General features: G+C 38.3%; 1 protein-coding gene across 1 annotated transcript; it reads left to right on the forward strand.

Moving 5' to 3' along the window:
* LOC131548755 (uncharacterized) lies at positions 1–18,797 on the forward strand. Its single transcript, XM_058790266.1, has 5 exons — positions 1–205; positions 1,318–1,614; positions 1,739–1,853; positions 15,133–15,305; positions 15,863–18,797. Exons 1-5 carry the CDS (start codon positions 146–148, stop codon positions 16,760–16,762), a joined length of 1,545 nt encoding a protein of 514 aa, XP_058646249.1. The 5' UTR covers positions 1–145; the 3' UTR covers positions 16,763–18,797.
* Positions 18,798–22,733: the final 3,936 nt, after the last annotated feature.

Below are 22,733 nucleotides of genomic sequence, written 5' to 3' on the forward strand. Positions count from 1 at the left end.
CTGGCAATGTATCTAAGGTCAGTCCGCCATTGACAGCAATGCCTCTCATAGTCATTCAAACAGTTTAAAAGCAAACGGGAATCAAGGGAACCTACAGAGAGAGAGTTGGGGAGAGAGAAGCAAGACAAAGGCCAGCCGAAGAACCATGGAGGAGGACATCAGGAGAAAAGGGATGCTTTATTTTCATCAGCAACGCTTCGGCAAGGTGAGACTCAATGTCCTTCTCAAGAGCTTTATGAGTAGTGTAATTATTTTCACAAGTTAAACTAAAGAAATTAATGCATTTGCATACTCTTGCATGGATGTGGATTCAGCATTTATCAGTGGACTGACAATGGCAAAGATCAGAAATGCGGCCGCTGTACTGGCCTTGAATGACACACACACACACACACACACACACACACACACACGCATATATTATATTGCAATTTAATGTGTGTGTGTGTGTGTGTGTTTATACACACACACACATACGTGATATATACATATATAGAAAAATGCTGAAAAATGTATACTGTGATTTATACAAAACTATGAAGCAGCAAAACTCTTTTCGGTTTTGATAAATAGAAATGTTGTTTTATATTGCATTTTTATCTATTAATATTAATGTTACATTATTATATCATTATATCATTATAAAATGTTAAAGGATGATGAAAAGATGCTAACAATTTAAAAAAGTTATTCTGAGACCAATATAGTAAAACTAACATTATTATATTAATACATATATAGTTATAAAGTCACTAAAGTTACTTACATAATGCTATATATATATATATATAGAGAGAGAGAAAATTGATTTAATAATGTTGATAAAAAGAATGAAATTTATTTTATTTCTCTCTCTCTCTCTCTCTCTCTCTTTTTTTTATACAACAATCCCATTACAATCTATAAACAAGTTAGGTAAAAAAGTTATCTACAATTAATCAAAAAGTAGTAAGAATACATTACCTAAAATGAGAAAATGAGTTATCAATATTATATTTTCATCATGTCATTTGTAATCAGTATCAGTAATAGATTACAATTTGAAAGTAATCTACCCAGCACTGTATGAATACATTACTAACTTTTGGCAACCAGAATCACATCCAAATACTTGTTGTCTGTTGTTTCACCATTTAAAACCTTAATTTTTAATTAAATGTTTTGCTTAAAAGAGTCTTTGTGCTTTTCATTCTTCTTTTTTTCTTTTTAAATACTGCTTGGTTTGATATTTGTTATGCAATGCAATAACGTGGGGCTTTAAAGTAGGCTATATGTATTGAAGTATTTCAGGCTGTGATGTGCGTGTGTGCTCTTCAGAGATGGAGGAAGGTATGGTGTGTGCTGGTGGCGGAGAGCAGACGCAGCGTGTCACGGCTGGAGCTGTACGAGCAAAAACACTCCTCCATCAAACAGGGCTCCAGCAAACGCAAGCCCGACTACAAACAGGTGATCCGACTGCGAGAGTGCATCCAAATATCAGAAAGAGAGGTAGCCGACTGCCCCAAAGACTGCGCCGCCTTTTATCTGGAGACCTCAGACAAACTTTACGTGTTCGCTGCCCAGCATTCAGAGGTGAAGGGCTGGATCAAGAGTCTGTGCGAGCAGGCGTTCCCTGTAGGTTCAATCACATCATTTCACAGCACATAATGATGATGAGCGTTTTGCTAATTGCTCGTAATACATAATGGACACGTTCAGGGACAGATGTCACACTTTGAAACTATTTAATGCTTTTCAGGACACCAACGCTGAACAAAGGTTACAGAGAGAGAGCGGCATCTATTCTGAACCTGTGAGCAGTTCCCACGCCAGCGAAATGCAGGAAAACTCACTTTATGATACAGCCGAGAGCGGTAAGGCACTTAATGTCACGCTGACAACCTAAACATAACTTATAAATGATTATAAAATCACGTTCCTTACAATTAATCTACCTTTACCATTTTGAATTGGGTTGCACAAGCATTACTGTGACCCTGAAATACTGCAAACCCAAGGCTAAACTTGCTCTTTCATCATTAAATCAGTTGTATGTTTGCATGTTTTTTAAGCCTTTTGTTCATAAACCATGTTTACATTGTAGTACCCATGTCATTATACACTTTTGTGTCCTCATAAACCATATACACCAGTACACACACACACTATCTATCTATCTATCTATCTATCTATCTATCTATCTATCTATCTATCTATCTATCTATCTATCTAAATACATAAAATAATAATAATAATATAGCATGTTTTATATATATATATATATATATATATATATATCACAACAATTACCTTTTTATTCTAATATTTTATATGTCAGGTAACACTTTAATGCATCGCACCCTAACTGGTAATATTAGTGATATTGGAGGGACAGAGAGGAGAGAGAGATGCTATTTTAGTTTGTCCTATTGCAAGGACGAACAGCCTTTTTTTCAAGTGAAACCTCAGGCTTGAGTCAAATTGCCCATTTGGGCCACAGGTGGCCAACCTTGATTCCATTAAAGGACAGGAAAGAGGGGACACTGTTTTCAGGTGTATGTATAGAGAGAGCTCATTCAGGAGAGATGACAAATGAAATGAAGCACAGGGATGCAAGCTGTCCTCAAATTCACCCGAGGCCACTTCGTATTGACTTCCTGCTTCTTCCTTTTCATCTAGTTCAAGATTTCTATTGGTCCTTGTGCATCATTGACAACAGAGCACTTTTTTTGTGGCGCTCGCTAAGGCAAGCGTCACTACCACTACTACTAAGTGCGCAACGTAGTGTCTTGAATGAGGGCCCTGAGGAATATTTGGGAATCAGAATGTCATTAATAGCACTTTCAAATGAATGAATCAATAACAACTTAAAAAAAAAAAAAAAAACACTTAGCAATGACCTAGAAACCACCCACAATATGGTTGTTAATTTTGCACAGGCAAGCACCACTCACATTTTAATCAGAAAATGGATACATTTTTATGTTCAGCTTTAAATGATGTTGTTCAAAATTTCAGAATTGGATGTGACTGTCTGACATCGTATCTGACTTCATTTTGTGCCAGAGGAGCAGCCGGCCAAAAAATAGCTCTAACTTCCGTTTTATCACTTTGGGGTGACAGCTCTCAGATTGTCAGAGGGGCTTCGTCTGGGTTCCGTTCTGCAAGTTTTTAGAGCAGCACAGGCAGACAGACAAAATGACACAAAGGAGAGGAGAGCGAGTGAGAGCAAGAGAGAGAGAGAGAGAGAGAGTGAGGAAGCGAGGAGGATGAAACTTGTCTGAGTGTAAATCAGTACTTCATGAACTTCAAGATGTTTCTATTCTCGTCTGAGGAGGGGTGACGCAACATCGACAAACAAGAACTAAAAAGTATATTAAAACATATATTACAAAAATAGGTATATAAATTCTGTTAAAATGTTGGGTTTGGTAAGATTTCTTAATGTTTTAAGAAAGAAAGAAGTCTTTTATGTTCACCAAGGCTGCATTTATATAATAAAAAGTAAAAATAAAACAGTAATATTGTGTAGTCATTCTAATATGCTGCTTTGCTGCTCTAGAAATGCTGTAAACATTTCTTTTGCTTCTTAATATTTTTTTTGTTTGATTATATAATGCATTTTATGCCACTTTTGACAATTTAACATCCTTTTTGAACAAAAGTACTAAATTCTAAAATTAAAATCTTACTGACCTCAAAGCTTTGAACGGTAATGTATACTGTATATTATGATGGGTACATACATTTTGAACTTGTCCATGATGTGTAAATCTCACAAAACTGCAGAACAAGTTATAAAAAGTATATTGGGTCACAATTTATATTAGGTGGCCTTAACTGCTATGTACTTACAACAAAAAATAAGTACAATGTACTTACTGTGATCATATTGTATTGCTAAACACTTTTGGTGCTATTGAGGTGGGATACAATTAAGGTTAGGGACGGGTTTGGTGGTATGGGTGGGTTTAAAGGTGGGTTAAGGTGTAAGGGATGGGTCAACAGTTAATTACAGAAATTAATTACAGATGTGGTCCCAACCTGTCCTCCAACCAATACGCCCGTGTAGGTCGTTTGTCCAAATCCCTGAAATACGACCCATCAGAGCGTATACTACAATTGCGCCCCTATCGGCAACAGGACATTTTCATATTAATGTTTTGTACTCTTTTGTCTGCGTTATAGTTTAGGTTTCGTGTAGCTCGGTTGGTAGAGCATTGCGTTATACAATGATATGTAATTACGCGATCATGGGTTCGATCCCAGAGAACGCACGCGCTCATAAAATGTGCACTAAAAATCATGATTTTGCATGATTCCTGTAAGGGGTAGGTTAGGTGTGGCATTCGTACGAATTAGCCACCTAGTAAAATATGTACGAATACTGTGAGATCGGTGTAAAAAGTCCACACATTGTATTTAAATAAACAGGCATTTTGATTGGTAATGATAGTCATACGTCAATTCATGACGACAGACGCAACACGAGACTGTCATTATTTTTACGCGCGCTAGAGGGCGCTTAACTTTAAAACGTAAATATAGGTCGTAATAAGGGCTTGCACAAACGACCTATAGGGTCGTTTCATGTAATCACATATAGGTATTTAAAAAAAATATATAAGTACAATGTAAAAACATGTATGTACACAATAAATGCATTGTATCAAATTATTAATTTAAATGTAAGTACATAGTAATTAAGGCCACCTAATATAAAGTGGGACCGTATATAGAAATTACTTTTAATCTACACTCTAAAAAATGCTGGGTTAAATAAAACCCAGCGCTGGGTAAAATATGGACAAACCCAGTGATTGGGTTGTTTAGACCCAGTGGTCAACTGTTGGTTGAAAACAACCCAGCATGTGTTCTGTCCAATATTTTCCCAGCACTGGGTTGTATTTAACCCAGCATTTTTTAGAGTGGAATTTGTGTAAAAACAATGCAAAATATTGAGTCAAGAAAGATATGTTGGAAGGGAAAATTCACCTAACTATCGGTAAAAAAATAGCATTGCTTCAAATAATGTAATTACACTAAAAATGCAAGGTCATGTATGATGCATTGCATTGTGGAATACAGTATCCACACACAGTTGCATACCACACATTTATCATATTCCCTTCATACAGAACATACTTTACATACTGTATATGGCAGAAATGATAAGAGTAGTGTGCTATTTTGAACATAATCTCAATTTCCTGTGTCCTTGGTTAAGGACTGAGCAAATAGCTTTTAATTATAAGCAAATCGCTAGACTTGGCAGAACATGAAGTAATTATGTTCATCACCCTTCTCTTAACTGTCTCTTAATGTCCCTTATATTTCATTTTCTCCAATGTACATTTCACAGAATGGCTATTATTCATGTAAAACGTACAAATTAATAGATCTTTGTATGGAAAAGATCTCAATCTAGTTGTCAAGCTGACCTGAAATACTTCACAGTCCAGCTGCCAGTCTCTTCAATTCCAAGTGCTGGTAAGTTTAAGGATGCTAGAGGTCAGGCTTGCAGCAGTTTAGGGATAATTGGATTGCAACCACCCCCTGATAGATTTGATTGGATGAAAAAGAATGTTTCAAGTCGCTAGGTTGTGGGTGGTGTATGATGTTTTGTATAGGAGCTCGACATCAAAGACAGAAACTGGGAGCAGGTGGAAAGTAAACGTTCAAATGGTCTCCATGAGGGAGTGAAATTCTGGGAATCAGAGAGGCAAACAGGCGGATGAGGCGTTTTCTCCATCTGTCTTCATGTTTACATTTAAACAGCATCAATGATTTATCTGACTGGTCTTTAAACGTTTCCGAGTGTTTGTGCGACCGGATGATTCAGATTATGAAGTTTTTTGTGTTTTTGAAAGAAGTCGCTTTTGCTCACTAAAGCTGCATTTATTTGATCAAAAATATGGTAAAAACAGTAATATTGTGAAATATTATTACAATGTAAAATAACAGTTTTCTATTTTAATATATTTTAAATGATGATTTATTCCTTTGATGGCAATTTTCAGCATCAGTGTCACATGATCCTTAAATCATTCTAATATGCTGATTTCAAGAAATATTTCTTCTTATTATCAATCTTGAAAACAGTTGTGCTGCTTGATATTTGTGTGGAAACTGTTATACGGCATTCAAAGATTTGGGGTAAGAAATTAACTTTACAATAATAATAAGTGTTTCTTAACCATCGAATCAGCTTATTAGCATGATTTCTGAAGGATCATGTGACACTGAAGACTGGATGTTGAAAATTCAGCTTTGCATCACAGGAATAAATTACATTTTTAAATATATTCAAATTAAAACAGTTTGTTTAAATCATATTTCACAATAACTGTATTTTAATCAAATAAATGCAGTCTAGGTTAACATAAGAGACATCTTTATACAAAATCAATAAGAACGATAATATAAATGACAGAATACATAAATAACAAATTATAAATACAAAAATATGATATTATTTATATTTTAAACAATGACTCTCAAAAGAAATAAAAGATAAACATTTCATAGCTTCCACTTTGTGTCACCTTGAAAATGCAAGTTAGACGCATTGCATTTTGGGATACAGTTTTTTGGGATGTCATGCACTCTGTCCACACATTTTAGGCAAATGTAGTATTTTATCTGAGAGCTCCATGCATACAGAAAATGTATATACTGTGCACCCTACCATACTGCAATATATGGTAGTACACTATTCTAACATAGCAAAACTGGCAACAGGAAGACAAATTTTTTTAAAGATAGATTTTGGGTCAGCAACTCAAGTATTGTAGTTCCTGTTGTTATTTTTAGCCGACTGATGCTCAGTGTGAACACTCATGGGCCGGATAGGAAGGAAGTGGTATTTTTTTTTCTCTGATCTATAGTTTGAGAGTCAAGACAATATCAGCGTCTCACAGTTGGGATTGCATTTATCGTGCCTTTCCTTCCCAAGAAGCCCCCGACTCATCTTCTGAATCCGCTGTGCAGTACCTGAATCTTATTTATGCAGGTGCTGCAGTTTCACATTGAGGTGAACTTCACACTGGCCTTGTGTTGCTTTCTAATAATACCGGCTGTGCTGCTGTGGTTTGACCGTATCTTTGATACGGCTGTGGGTTTAAAGCCTAGAACACGAACAGACAACCAATTAGTGATGGAAATGTTTTTGATCATGCATTGTTTGAAATTAGCAAACAGATGACACTTGGGAAATGTAAAAATAAATATATACATATGCGCAATTACGCTGAAGCAAAAAATTCATGGCTAATTCATGTATCGCCTCTTGTGATCTGCGCAATACGCTGATGAACCGGGGTCGTTAAGACTCTTTTTAATCAGTGACCTGACAATCAGAGGCTGATTAACACTCGCCAGATCTCATCAGACACCCTTGAAATCAAGATGGGCACTGGGAGTCATTTTACCGTTAATGAACACATAAAAGTAATTGTCAAGTCCTTCTTTGCACCAAAGCACGAATCAAATGAGGAAAACATAATAACAACAGAATTTTGAATGAATCGTTCCCAAAATGACAACTTGGACATCTAAACAAAAATTCTTGACAACGGATCTATTGAGATCAAGGCCGTTTAAGTGAATGATGGTAGCGAACAAGAATGAGACAACAGCTCTTTTTCTGAACCTAGTTCACTGCTTACTCACTTAAACGTGATGGAACTTAATAGGTGATTGATTCTCATTGTATGAGAGACTTGGCTCATGATTAACTGTTTAGTGTTAGCATGTTTCTAAGCTAATGACAAATACTGAGCAAAATAGTTTCAATTAGACTATTTTATTAGTATGTTTAGGTGCCATTTTGGATCAGTTTTGTTAGTGAAAAAAGGCATTATTGGATTGACTTTATAAAAAGGACGTGTGGTCACCCTAAATTTGGCCAAAATTAGGTATCTTTTCTTCTAGAACTTTTGCTAAGAATGCAACTATGAGGTCTTAAAATACTTACAAAATAATGTAAGCAGCTCACTAGGTTCTCAAATAGAGCCAATGGATGGATTTAGTTTTGGTGCATTCAAGTCCTCCTGGAAAGTTTGTATTTCCACAAAAAAAAAAAAAAGAAGAAAAAAGACAGGTTTTGCCACCGCATAAAATAGCATAGAATTTTCCAGAAGTGGGACCAAGTCATTGTTTTGCAAGTCACAAGTGAGTCTCGAGTCTTTGCATTCAAGTCTTGATTCAAGTCCCGAGTCAAGACAGACAAGTCCCAAGTCAAGTCCCGAGTCAAGATAGGCAAGTCCCAAGTCAAGTCCCGAGTCAAGATAGGCAAGTCCAAGTTGAGTTGCAAGTCCTCAACTTTTAGCTTCAAGCCTTAAACAAGTCATTAGTGCTCTTTGTCTCAGTATTAATTACTACATGAAATTTATAGTAATTTATATCAGGATGTCGGGTAGAATATGTTTTACATAGGCTAGTTTAATTTCATGTGAGATGGGTGCCCTTAGTAAAACTACTCAAGTTCAATTTAGGGGTTGTGCCAAAATACAAGCAGTGAAAAAAACAACAAAAAACTATTTTATTAGTAAGAGAATAGCAAAGACAACAGAATTTCATAGAAATAACAGCTGCAATACTTCGCATGTGTGTATAAGAAGAATATATGCTTCTAGGTATTATATCTAAGCCAATGAGCCATTATTTGGAACCTCAATGAAACAGATTTAAAAACGAGAGCGGAAACACAGAAAGAACTTCTTTGAAACAACTAGAAGAAATAACTGCTACCATACTTTACAAGTGAGAGGAAATATGCAATATGGATGCAGACAAACTCATGAAGACATTCATTCAAAAATGATGTGCTACCATCCTTCATAACTAAGAGTAACAAAGACAAAATGTTGTACGTTAAATGTTAAGTTAATAATATGCATAGTTGATCGCTAAATTTAGGGGCTATGTGCGCTATATAGGTGTAACGGAGCCGAGGAGACGTGAGGCGTACGGATCCATGTGCAAGTTTTTATTTAGAAACATAGTCAAACACAGGCAGGGTCAAACATCGGCAAACAGGTATGGCATGGACAAGACACAGAAGCGTGGGTCGACGATCAGCGAACAATATACAACAGGGTAAGGCAGAGAGATAATCCAGGTACAAGAGCAATAGTCCAAGTGAGGTGCAAACAGAGCACAGCAAGGCAAAGGTTTAATCCAGGAAACACGGGCAAGAATCAAAACACGAGAAAACAGGCAAGGCAAGGCAAGACTATGACAACTAAGTGAGCTCCGTCGAGTAGCTATCGCTAGGAGAGTGATAAATGCTATACAATACTAGGCGATCTGACCAAGGAAGTCCATGGTTAAAGTAAGCTGTGTGATCAGTGCAATCAGCTGTGTGCGTGTGTGTGTGTGTCGTCAGTGCAATGGATGATTGTAGTCTGTGGGTGACGTGCAACAGTAGTGTAGTGTAAGAGTCAATTTGATGGAAGGGCGACCTCTGGTGGCTATGTAAGGGATAATCAACGGCTAGCTGTGCATTAAACGATTTGAATGCACAACGTGGAGGCAAAGAACCACCCGACACGCAGCGGTTGCCTCCGCAAAGTGCATTCAAATCGCTTAATATATTAAAGATGTTAACAATATTTGTGCTGCAATATTTGACCGGAACGATAAAAATGACGGTTATTTTCGTCTGTATTACTATTCAACTGTAACAGTGAGTAGGAGAGCTAGCACTCCTCAAGAGGACTGTGACAGTTTATTTTTTAAAAGCCTCCTGGAGGACTTCAGGACGCTGTCTCGCATGTGCCCTGTTCACTCCAAAGTCCCCACTCCAAGGGGATAGGTATGATCACTTCCATTTGGAATTTGCCCCGTGAACCATACGGTTCTGTACGTGTACCGTGCCACCCCTAGTATATGCAACCCGTACCATCAGAGATGCTGGCTTTTGTACTGAACGCTGATAACACGCTGGAAGATCTCCCTCCTCTTAAGCCTGAAAGACACGGCATCCGTGATTTCCAACAAGAATGTCAAATTTGGACTCGTCTGACCATTGAACACTTTTCCACTTTGAAACAGTCCATTTTAAATGAGCCTTGGTCCACAGGACACTATGGCGCTTCTGGACCATGTTCACATATGGCTTCCTTTTTGAATGATAGAGCTTTAGTTGGCATCTTCAGGTGGCATGGCAGATTGTGTTTACCGACAGTGGCTTCTGGAAGTATTCCTGGGCCCATTTAGTAATGTCAATGACAGAATTATGCCGATGTGTGATGCAGTGTCGTCTGAGGGCCCAAAGACCACGCGCATCCAACAAAGGTCTTCGGCCTTGTCCTTACGCACAGAGATTTCTCCAGTTTCTCCGAATCTTTTGATGATGTTATGCACTGTAGATGATGAGATTTGTAAAGCCTTTGCAATTTGACGTTGAGGAACGTTGTTTATAAAGTATTCCACAATCTTTTTACACAGTCTTTCACAGGAGAGCCTCTGCCCATCTTTACTTCTGAGATACTCTGCCTCTCTAAGACATCCCTTTTATAGCTAATCATGTTACAGACCTGATGTCAGTTAACTTAATTAGTTGCTAGATGTTCTCCAAGCTGAATCTTTTCCAAATTTCTTGCTTTTTCAGCCCTTTGTTGCCCCCGTGCCAACTTTTTTGAGACCTGAAGCAGGCATCAAATTTGAAATGAGGTCATTTAGTGGATAAAAGTGTAAAATTTCTCTGTTTAAACCATAGACTGTAAAAAAAGATGGACGACGCATCTCCGCTTCCTTCCACTATAGAAAAGTGAAGCGAATACATCTCAGTATGGCTGCTGCCATCTTGAGTAAATGACATCATTTGGAGCCCGAGTCTGCGCAGTAGAGATTTGTATGGAGCCCGAGTCTGCGCAGTAGAGTCGTGAGGTGGAGCCGCGGAATCAAACTCCTGCCCAAACTCCCGCAGACCCAATCAACCATAACAACACGCCCTGTTTTTATAGTATCAAATTACCAGATAAAATCAAACGTATCACAAAAACGAACAATTGAACATATATCAGCATGATAACAACTACCTTAAATGACCAAAACCATATTTCGGAAAATTGTATTGGAACTGTAATTAATTTTTTTATTTTGACTAAAGTCCCATTCGTTTACATGGAGAGGGCGGGGTTTATGACCTGTACTGAAGCCAGCCACCAGGGGGCGATCAAAGAGCCCGCAGCTTCACTTTTAAGGACAATTGAGACACACCCGGTTTACAAATTTGTTATGTTCTCTATGTTCTATTGTGAATAAAATATTGGCTCATGTGATTTGAAAGTCTTTTAGTTCCCCTTCAGGAACTCAAGCTGCGTTGAACGCTTTGGGAATGCCTTCAGCGTGACCACGCTCTGAATTACATGTGTAATCAGTCCAACGGAGTGACGAGACGTCACGGACGGGGTGACGTCACGACCAGGAAGCTTAAAAGCGCATGCGGTGGAAACAGCGGCAGCTTCTGTCATTCAGTAAGCGCTCTCTGTCTGTGTCAGTCCTATTTATTGGTGTCTGTCTTGCTGCTTTATTATGGCTAAGAGAGATTCAAAGAGTGGTGACAAACAGTGTTTCAGGCTGTGTGTTCCTCCCTGCCCTCATTACATCACGGGTGGGGATACACACAGTTTGTGCGTTGTTTGTTTGGGAGCAGAGCACGCTCAGTCAGCCCTCGAGGGTGCATCTCGATGCGGACGCTCCACTCCCGGAGAGCTCTCTTTGAGGAGGGAGCTCTCACCAGTGTTCCTCGCGGCTCTAGTCCCACTTCTGCTGAAGCAGGGCAGCGGCTACAGTCGTGGGGATCGCAGTTGGATCTGGTGGAGGGAATGGATACGGGCCAGTCCCTTTCTCCTTCCTCACCCTCCAGATCCAGCGCCCCCTCCCAGAGATTGGAAGCACGCACTGCGGGTTCTTCCACTCAGGGAGAGGGCTCGGCGCTTTGCCTATCATCCTCCGAGGAGGTTGATGTGGAGAGCATTGATGAGACTGCGGATGCACCACCCCAGTCTCCCCAGTATGAGGAGTTAGTGGAGGTAGTTACTCGTGCGGTAGCCAAGTTACACATCGATTGGACCACCAAAAAACAGACCGAGCCGCCAAAAAGCAAACTAGATGAACTAGATGTTACCTCCACTCCGGGGCTTGCCTTTTTTCCCCAATCTCCACACTGAGGTGTCGAGATCATGGGCTAAGCCATACTCGGCCCGTATCTTCAGTCCCACTGCCAGTCACTATTCTAACGTTGTGGGATTGGATGATCACGGTTACAGAGCGATGCCCCGGGTAGAACAGACGCTAGCGAGCTATCTGTCTCCCAGCGTAGCATCGTCTCTGAAAGCCCCAGCATTGCCCTCCAAACCACTGCATACTACTTCAGCGTTGGTGGGCAAAGGGTATGTTGCATACTATGGTTGTGTTGCAAGCATACCAAGCCGACTTGCTGAAGGAGCTGGATGAGGGCGAGGAAGTCAGAGTAGATGATAACCTTATGGACGCCCCACTTGCGCCTTCTGGCCTGTTCGGCGACGTGTCAATACTGTCGTCGACAGGTTTCAGGAGGCTCATAGACAAGCGGCGGCGTTCCAGCGGTTCCTCCCTCGCCACTCTCTAGCTTCTGGGGCTGCTGGGAGGAGGCAGCCCCATCCGTGTACCTCCTCTTCATACTGAGAACAGCAGAAACAGAGCAGCGGGATAGAGCCGGATCTAAGCCGAAGCCGGATCTGCGGACCGTCCTTCAGGCGAGGCCTCGGCTAAGACGGCCTGACGATCACGACTCAGGCTCAGGAAGAGCAGTACACACCTCATTATACGGTGCCCGTCTCTCCTTTCATGGACTTGAAATTAAAAATCACACACAGAATTACTAGAGGCAACAGCAATAATCAAAAGATGAACATTTATTAGGCAAGAACACCCATGGACAAAATACAAGACAAAGTGAATTTATTCGAGTGAATACAGCATAGTCTACATACATTTCAACTCGTTTAACAAGCATTTTAGACATAAAAATGTAACATTTAAAATAAACATTTTAACTGAAGTGTAATCAGTCGTTCAATCGCTTTTTACAGAAGTAGTGCTAATTCTCGTGCCGGTGTGTCGCCGAAATCTGAGCCAGTGAAGGGCTGCTGTTTGCCGGGGAAATTGCGAAATTCAGACCGTGGCCTCGTGTTTTACTCGTAGCTGAAAGATGCCGCGACTGACTCTGTAACCTGCCCATAAACAAACAGTAGGCCTACTGAGATTAGAGAACATATTTTAACATCAAATTAAACTCAGTATTATAATGAATAAAATCCATTTATGTTATGCAAGGCAAAAGGCGTTTCCATCGTGCAAAATGATCGACCGCTGCTGATGCAGCTGACTGACATCTCGTCCTTATGTTGCGCTGCACAAAATATTACAATTTACAGCACAGTAAAGACTTTATAAATGAAATAAAATGTATACAAACCTTTATTTCGCTGGAGAAGTGAACCAAATCGGCGACGCTGAGAATTGTTCTCTCTTCTGTTTACAGGAACAACCCAGCTGCTGAGTTACAGTCGTGGACGCAAAAAGCCTGCGCACTGACTGTAACCAAAGTGCTGTAACTCAGCAGGGTTGTCTCATTGGAGACAGGTTCAACCCAGTGGTTGGGTAGAAAAAATAACTCAGCGTTAAAAATGACAAAGCCACTTAGTTACAGAAAACCTACTCAACACATGGGTGAATAAAATTAGAATTAAATTCAACTGAATTAAAAATAACCCAATAAAATGACCCAACAAGCCGAACCCAGCATTTGTGTTAAACAAAATAACCCAGTACCTGGGTAAACATATTAAAAACAACCCAATAAAATGACCCAACAGGCTGAACACAGCATTTGGGTTAAAAAAACCCAACAAAAAAACATACGTTTTTAGAGTGTATATGCTTATTTTTGCATAAAACCTGTTTTCAGTTGTGGTTCAGTAATTTACTTTTTTCTACATTTGATAAAAAAAGCAAAAAAAACATGCATATGATTCAATAGCATTATAACAGGAGTAAAAACAAACTCATGTGCATACGAACCTGAATGATTATTAATCCAGCAGAAGGACATTACTTAAATAAGTAAGAATAAAGCACAGCCAGTGAATGACATTTTATCTAAACAGAGAGGTGTTACTAAAATATCAAATGAAATATCCAGCTAAATCAGAACACTAACTGCTGCATGTGTCCAGTGAGTCATCCGTTTTAACAGTCGTGCTTCACACGTGTGCCCTCTGTATCTCTAGATAGCATGAGAACTGCGCACGTCTACGTGTAACATTCTCCCCGAGCAGTGCTGCAAACGAGAGCGAACAGGAAAAACAAGTAAATTTGACATTCACAGTCACGGGTGAGGCCTCACAGGGCAACAAGCCAACAGTCTGAGAGTGTGTTTCATCCTGGAAGATGTAGAGCGAGGAGGAAGAGGCTCAGAAAATGACAGCTGTGAACATCAACCGAAGGAACAAAGGCCGAACTTAGACAGGGCTGCCTTCTCTGGCTTCTTCCTGCTCCTGTGGACATCCAATTTTGAATTTCAAAGCTATCTCTAGAGGAAAAGCAATAGGTTGTGTTCCCTGCTGACTTCGGGTGCAAGTCTAAGTGTCAGTGACCTAAAAAAAGAAAAAGAAAAAGTGATTCAGCTATACTGTCCATGTACTCTTACAGAAAGCTGAAATTGTTGTAGGAGTTGATGCAAATAGTAATTTACTTACCCTTTATGATGTTTCAAACTCGTATGACTTGCAGATGTTTAGCAGAATGTTGACGATGCTCTTTTTCATGCAATTTAATTAGATGGTGATTTATATTAGCAATAAGACCCCCCCACCCCCACAAAAAAAACATTAAAGTACCATAAAATTAACACCTTAAAAGTAGTACAAGTACATATGACTAATTTGCTATTCAAACCACATTTTGCTTTCATTCTGTTTTAATGTGTTACAATTAGTCACATGACATGCAGAAGCCAAAGGCGTCTGGTATAAATTATGTCAAACCACATATAAAAGAACATGTTTTTTTTTTTTTTTACATGAATACAAGGGGCTGTTTACGTTGCACAAGGCAAGATATTAACTTTTTGTGCTAATGCAAGTTTCTTTTGTCTTGCAGTTCGAGATTTTCTGGTCATAGCAGTGGGCACAGAGGCTGCTAATCGGTGCAGTCTGTACGGGGAATATATCCTCACTCCCCTGCCGGACTGCTTACACCTGAAGGACATTAAAACTAAGAAAGTGCTATTCAACTGGCCATACTGTTACATCAGGAAGTTTGGACAAGACACGGTAAGCTAGGGCTTTTTTGTCCAATCTATTTATTTAAAATACATTAATAAATATCCAAAGGTGCATTAAATTGATCAAAAGTGCAAACAAAGTTACAAAAGATTTTTATTTCAAATAATGTAGGCTGTTCTTTTGAACTTTCTGTTCATTTTCATCATAACGATTTTACTGTTTTCATAATATAAATGAAGCCTTGGTGAACATCTTATATATGTGTATATGTGTGTATGTGTATGTAAGGCTAAAAATTTATTGATATTTTAAGACTGAAAATACACAACATATATATATATAATATATATATATATTTCCTTTTCTTTATCTTGACATTGATCCTTTGATGTAGGTTAAATGTTCATGTACTTTTTCTCCACTTGTTACTGTTGTCATCGAGCAGGTGTGAAGTTTCCTCATTTAAACACATTGAGTTTCATTTGCATGGCTTTTCTCATGGGAAATAAACAGCCTGTCTTTATTATCGCTTGAGTGATTGTGGACAAACATCTCTGCTCTGAAAATAGATTTCATAACTTTCCCTTCTCTTTTCTCTCCCTCAGCTGTCTTTTTCCTTTGAGGCTGGTCGCAGATGCGAGTCCGGCGAGGGGAATTTCGAGTTTGCAACCCATCAGTGTGAAAGACTGTTCAACATTGTCAGTACATTCATCGAGAATCTACCCAGACCTTCCACAGCAAAGCCAATCAGCCCTGACCATGTAGAACAAAGTCTAGCTCAAGAAGCCACACAAGAAACGTACGACTACACCATAGATAGTCAGGCGTCTGACTTTTTACCTGAGGGGAAAATGCAAAAAGCATCAAAAATGCTCAACCCCTCTTGGAGGAGCTTTTCTTTGAATGCAATTGAGCTACAAAGTGAAAGTCAAGTGACGAGCATTGACACCGACCTCGAGAATCAGGAACCCATCTATGCCAGAGTGTCAAAAGCTCAGCAAAAAGCCACTTCCCCTACAGACCCTCAAATGCACTGGCAAAACCTGAGAAAAGCTCTCCAGCAGTCTGCATCTTTCCGAGACTCATTCAAGACCGACGCTGACATTTCAAAGCCATCTGATTTCGCGATCCCCCGGGAAGAGGGTGCACATGAAGAGACGGAGGCCGCAGAAGGTTCGACTGACTTGTTGGGTGACTCCATCCAGCAGTTAGCAATCAATGACGCATTACAGGACATCAGTGCAGAAGCAATTTATGTAGATCCACAGGACTTCCAGGCCAGAGCTGAGTGGGTTGTCGGCAGTGTATACGCTGAACCAGAGGAGGTCATCAAGGCTAATGAAAGAGCTCATGATGGGGCAGACCACCTAGTTGAGTACGACTTCTTCTACAGCCCTGACATGGGTGCTTCGCAGGCCATGGCTGCCCCCTCCAACAGTGTTCAAAGTTCAGATAAGTTGTTCTCAACTTATGACAACTTCAAGTTGAGAGGAAGGCGCATGTAACACAGCGTGCTCATTCCACAATCATAAATTAGGGGGGAAATTATTAATAATTGTGACTGTTGAAAGCAACATTTATTTGTATACGCTAATGTCATATTAAAATATACAGTTGGGCGCACACGCACACACACACACACACAAATATAGATTTAAATTGTACTGTATTGCCCTGCATTAAATTATAGAAATAATAATACAGAAATATCCAAATTGGAATATGAATTTAAATTGTATTGTACTGTATTACAAAATGTAACTATAATTACAAAAATAGATTATAAAATAGTTATATAATATATATAACAATTTTACAATATAAATGTAATCATTATTTATATTTTATAATACAGTACAATATAACATTTATGTAGAGTATATACAAATAGGTATTTGAATTGATTATATTGTACTGTATTACAAAATATAAATAAATTATTTATATTTTATAATCGGGTAGCCTACAACATAATATAGAAATATGTGTGAATATAATATAATAAAAGTAGTGCTGTCTAACGATTAATCGCATCCAAAATAAAAGATTTTGTTTATATAATGTGTGTACTGTGTATATTATTATAAATTATATAAATATATACATGTAAATATTTTCAAAATATACACTGCATAAGTGTGTATTTATATATACATAATAAATATAAACAGTACACACACACACATATATTATGTAAACAAAAACATTTATTTTGGATGCGATTAATCGTTTGACAGCACTAAATATAATATAATTAATATAATATTTTCTACTTTTGCACTTATAACTATTAAATAAATTCAAACTTTCTAAGTTTAGATTTTTAGGTATTGTACAATGTAGCAAAGTTAGCATTCTTTAGGAAAAATTATTATAAAGTTTTAATAAGAAAATGTATCTTTTTTTATACGCTGTGTCCTTTGGTTGGCCATGAGTTTGGATGGGGTTCCCTGGGTCTAGAACAGCTGAAAACCCCTGGTTTAGTGAATTCGCTATGCTCTTTTCTTGATGAAAACAACAAAACCTCTCCTGCCATTTCATGTATCATGTTTTCCACTCCAGCGCCTCTTCCAGGAAATCTTTGATTGCTAGCTGGAGAAATGTTCATGAAATCTGCTTGCCTGTAATGGAACAGTAATAATTACAGTTGGTGGTATACGGCTTGGACTGGAGGGGCTCTTTCTCTTGCAGACTGATTTAATTAACTGTGCGAAGGGACCTGCGGCTTGAAGCTGATTGGGATCCCGACCTGCCTGAGAATGAAGATGTCACAGCGCCCCATTCGTCTAGTGCTGTCTGTCACTCTCTCCACTAAGAGGGACGCCTGCTGTAACGGACCAGTAGTGTGCAGTTTGGAGAGCCTTAACTGAATTAATTTTAAACTCTATTGAAAAAGTGTGTGTGTTCATTTAATCAACATATGTTTCATAAAATAAATTGTAAAAAGTAGTAATCATCCATTACTAAATAATTGACTGTAACTGAAATAAGAGTTAAAGTCATTCAGAAACAATCACCTTCTCTGATAGGGGTCATTGATATGTATTTATATGCATTCGTCAGTGAATGAAACTATTTAATTAAAAATGATCCTGCATGTATTATTCTACACCCACTGTAAAGGTTTCTCTCTGTGAGCTTTGGTTGATGGCAGCTTCAAATACTTGTTTGCTGCTCAGCGGTGACTTTTTTTTGTAGTTCCCCTTTTGATACAATTAATTTGTTTGACAGAAACTTTCCTTAATAAGTTCTAAATCATCAAATCTTTTGACAGTTCCATAATCTCTGTTCAGTTTTTGAAAAATATTAATTGTTTTCATGCCTTTTGCAAGATGTTGCACTATTTGATGCTTTTCATCTTCAGGAAGATCTTTCTTCCTCCCCATATCGCATGAGAACTGTGACTTGCTTAATAATGTGGAACAACCTCTTTAAGTAGGTTTTCCATTTACATAAGAAGACCTGGCAAACTATTGAACAAACCTGTCTCAGACTGATAAAACATATGAGAAATAAAACAAATAAACACTTTATATGAAAAACCAAAATCTGTTTTTTTTCCTACTAATACCAATGTCACTTGCATAATCATTTGAAACAAAGTGTATATAAAAATAATATAATGATTAATTAGATATATTTATTTACACATACATATATAATTAAAATAGTTGATTAGAATTCAAACTAAAAACAGAAATATATTCATTGTTATAATATAATATAATATAACTTCCTAAAATAACATTTATATTTCAATATTTATCAATTCAACTTAATAAACAAAGACAGACAGACATATATATATATATACAATACAATATAATACAATTTAATATAATATAATATATAATATATGATATAATATATCTTCTTAAAATAACATTTATATTTATTTATATATTTATCAATTCAACTAAATAGACAGACAGAAGACAGACAGACAGACAGATAGACGTGTGTGATAGAGATAGAGATGTGTGTGTGTGTGTGTGTCTGTGATTGTCTGAAAATGCACTGAGGAGACCAATAAAGAAACTTGCACCACTAAGCAAAGATTATTCGCACATTAAATACAAAACAACCTGCAACACTTATTTTATAGATGGATGTCATATTTTTGCATTTTTAGGTTGAAATGATTATGAAGTGCAATTTTTACCCCACCTTTTAAGGTCCACTTTGATTATCTGACACTAGGGGGCAGTGTCTCTCTCTCTCAACACATAATGATTGAATGTGATGTTTGTGAGAGTCCTGCTGAATACAGAACACTGTTTTGCAGATGTAAAATATGAAATGATCAATTTGACATGAGTCTCCAGAGAAACCAATGAGATCCGTTGCTCTGATGTGATTCTGCATTCGGAGACGCTGCAATGAAAACTCGTCTTCTTGAAGTTTGATATTCTATTTTCTCTTGAGAGGGTTGGGTCAGGTGAACATACAGTTGCGTAACTGCAGAAAAAATACCAAGTGGTTGGTCTGCATCTGTTAAATCCTCACAAATGAAAAGCCAAAATGCTTGTAACATATTTAAATCTGCCTATAAATTATTGCACGATTCATGCTTGAATTATCTTGTAATTCCAGCACCTCAGTAAGACTAAAGGCAACACTGCAAGTGTAAATGAGAGCAGACTGTGGAAGAACAGCCTGAAGAAAAATGCGACGCACGATCTTCAAGGCGGAGCATGTTCACGGGCCAGAGAATGTTCAGTGACACTGTTTGCTTCAGCAATTGACCTCAGAGCTTGAGCCATCAGGCCATCAAATGTCTCCTGCTGAGAAACACTGCAAACACTCATCTGACCTGCTGTAAACTCTCATTCAGAAGAGTGACATCAAACACAATAAAATATTACAAAATATGTTTTTTAAATAAATGCACAATTGCTGTTCTTTAAACTTTCTATTCATCACAACGTACTGAAAAAACTGTAACACAAAAATAGTAAGCAGCACAACTGTTTTCAACACTGATAATACTAAGAAATGTTTCTTGAGTAGCAAATCAGCATATTGAAATGATTTCTGAAGGAGCATGTGACACTGAAGACAGGAGTAATGGTGCTGAAAATTCAGCTATGCATCACAGGAATAAATTAGGAATACATTTTTAAAAATATTTCAATAGAAAACACATTTTAAATTGTAATAATAATAATAATAATACAGTAAATTGTTTTTACTGTATTTAAATCAAATAAATGCAGTTTTGGTGAGACTTCTTTCAAACCCAAGTTGTAGTCTGGATTGATTATAGTACCATAAAATAATCTTTTGAAAGCTGTTTAACTGTATTCATTGGTTTTGTCATAATAACACCAATGAATATGAATACACATCTTAAAAACCCTTCTTTCAACACAAGGTGATGTAATACGTTGTAATTATAAGATTACCTGATAATGGGCTCCACACCAGGAATCCGATGTCTTTTTTTAACTTGCTATTTTCTGGAGCATGTGTTTTGTACTTTTTGCACTCTCTCTTCTCTCTCCCCATCTAGGGACAAATGTGGCATGTCCTACGTACCTCAGGGTCTGTCAGTACAATTCACCATGTGCTCTCACACTAAACATTCATCTCCACTTTAAAGGAACAGTTCACCCAAAAAATTACATTTCTGTCACTTATGCACCCCCACATCATTTTTAACCCACATGAACCTCTTTCCTTTGCAGAACACCAGAATATCCTTAGAATATTTTCAACAAATCATTCTAGAACTGGAGATTTGACTCAAAAGAATGATTAGTCCATGAATCATATGCCACTTTTCTCATTAAGGACAAGAATATCAACTTAAATTTCAGTCTGTTTGTTACACAAAACTACTGTATGACTTCAAAAGATTGAATATAATGCATGAGTCATATGAACCATATTTATGATGGATGGACGGATGGACAGGTAGAAAAATAGAATGACAGAGAGAGAAAGATAAGACAGACAGATAGATAGATAGATAGATAGATAGATAGATAGATAGACAGACAGACAGACAGACAGACAGACAGACAGACAGAAAGACAGAAAGACAGACAGACAGACAGATAAAACAATACGGATGGACGGACAGACAGACAGACAGACAGACAGATAAAACAATATGGACAGACGGACGGACAGACAGACACATAAAACAATATGGACGGACGGACAGACAGACAGACAGATAAAACAATACGGACAGACGGACGGACAGACAGATAAAACAATACGGCCAGACGGCCAGACAGAGAGATAAAACAATACGGACGGACGGACGGACAGACAGATAAAACAATACGGACGGACAGACAGACAGATAAAACAATATGGGCGGATGGGCGGACAGACAGACAGACAGACAGACAGACAGACAGATAAAACAATATGGACAGACGGACGGACAGACAGATAAAACAATACGGCCAGACGGCCAGACAGAGAGATAAAACAATACGGACGGACGGACAGACAGATAAAACAATATGGACGGATGGGCGGACAGACAGACAGACAGATAAAACAATATGGACGGACGGACGGACAGACAGATAAAACAATACGGACGGACGGACAGACAGACAGATAAAACAATATGGGCGGATGGGCGGACAGACAGACAGACAGACAGACAGACAGATAAAACAATATGGACAGACGGACGGACAGAGAGATAAAACAATACGGACGGACGGACAGACAGACAGATAAAACAATATGGACGGATGGGCGGACAGACAGACAGACAGACAGATAAAACAATATGGACGGACGGACGGACAGACAGACAGATAAAACAATACGGATGGACGGACAGACAGACAGATAAAACAATATGGGCGGATGGGCGGACAGACAGACAGACAGACAGACAGACAGACAGATAAAACAATACGGCCAGACGGCCAGACAGAGAGATAAAACAATACGGACGGACGGACAGACAGACAGATAAAACAATATGGACGGATGGGCGGACAGACAGACAGACAGACAGATAAAACAATATGGACAGACAGACAGACAGATAAAACAATATGGACGGACGGACGGACAGACAGATAAAACAATACGGACGGACGGACAGACAGACAGATAAAACAATATGGGCGGATGGGCGGACAGACAGACAGACAGACAGACAGACAGATAAAACAATATGGACGGACGGACAGACAGACAGATAAAACAATACGGACGGACGGACGGACGGACAGACAGATAAAACAATACGGACGGACAGACAGACAGACAGACAGACAGACAGACAGACAGACAGATAGATAGGTGGACGGACGGACAGATATATAGATCGGAGCTTGACAGCCATGTTCATTTTCATTAAATGGAAAAGAATGGTCAAGAATATTCTTCAAAAATTCTCCTTTTATGTTTCAGAAAAGAAAGAAAATTCAGGTTTGGAATGACATGAAGGCACATAAATAGACACAATTTTCATGATTGGGTGAAATATCCCTTTAA

The sequence above is a fragment of the Onychostoma macrolepis genome, chromosome 10 (genome assembly GCF_012432095.1).
Source record: "Onychostoma macrolepis isolate SWU-2019 chromosome 10, ASM1243209v1, whole genome shotgun sequence".
In the NCBI taxonomy this organism is placed as follows: domain Eukaryota; kingdom Metazoa; phylum Chordata; class Actinopteri; order Cypriniformes; family Cyprinidae; genus Onychostoma; species Onychostoma macrolepis.

Excerpts from the sequence above, each read along its gene's own strand:
- LOC131548755 (XM_058790266.1), top strand. The coding sequence starts at position 146 with ATGGAGGAGGACATCAGGAGAAAAGGGATGCTTTATTTTCATCAGCAA. Across the intron at positions 206-1,317 it reads ATCAGCAACGCTTCGGCAAG|AGATGGAGGAAGGTATGGTG; the intron begins GTGAGACTCAAT and ends TGTGCTCTTCAG. Across the intron at positions 1,615-1,738 it reads TGTGCGAGCAGGCGTTCCCT|GACACCAACGCTGAACAAAG; the intron begins GTAGGTTCAATC and ends AATGCTTTTCAG.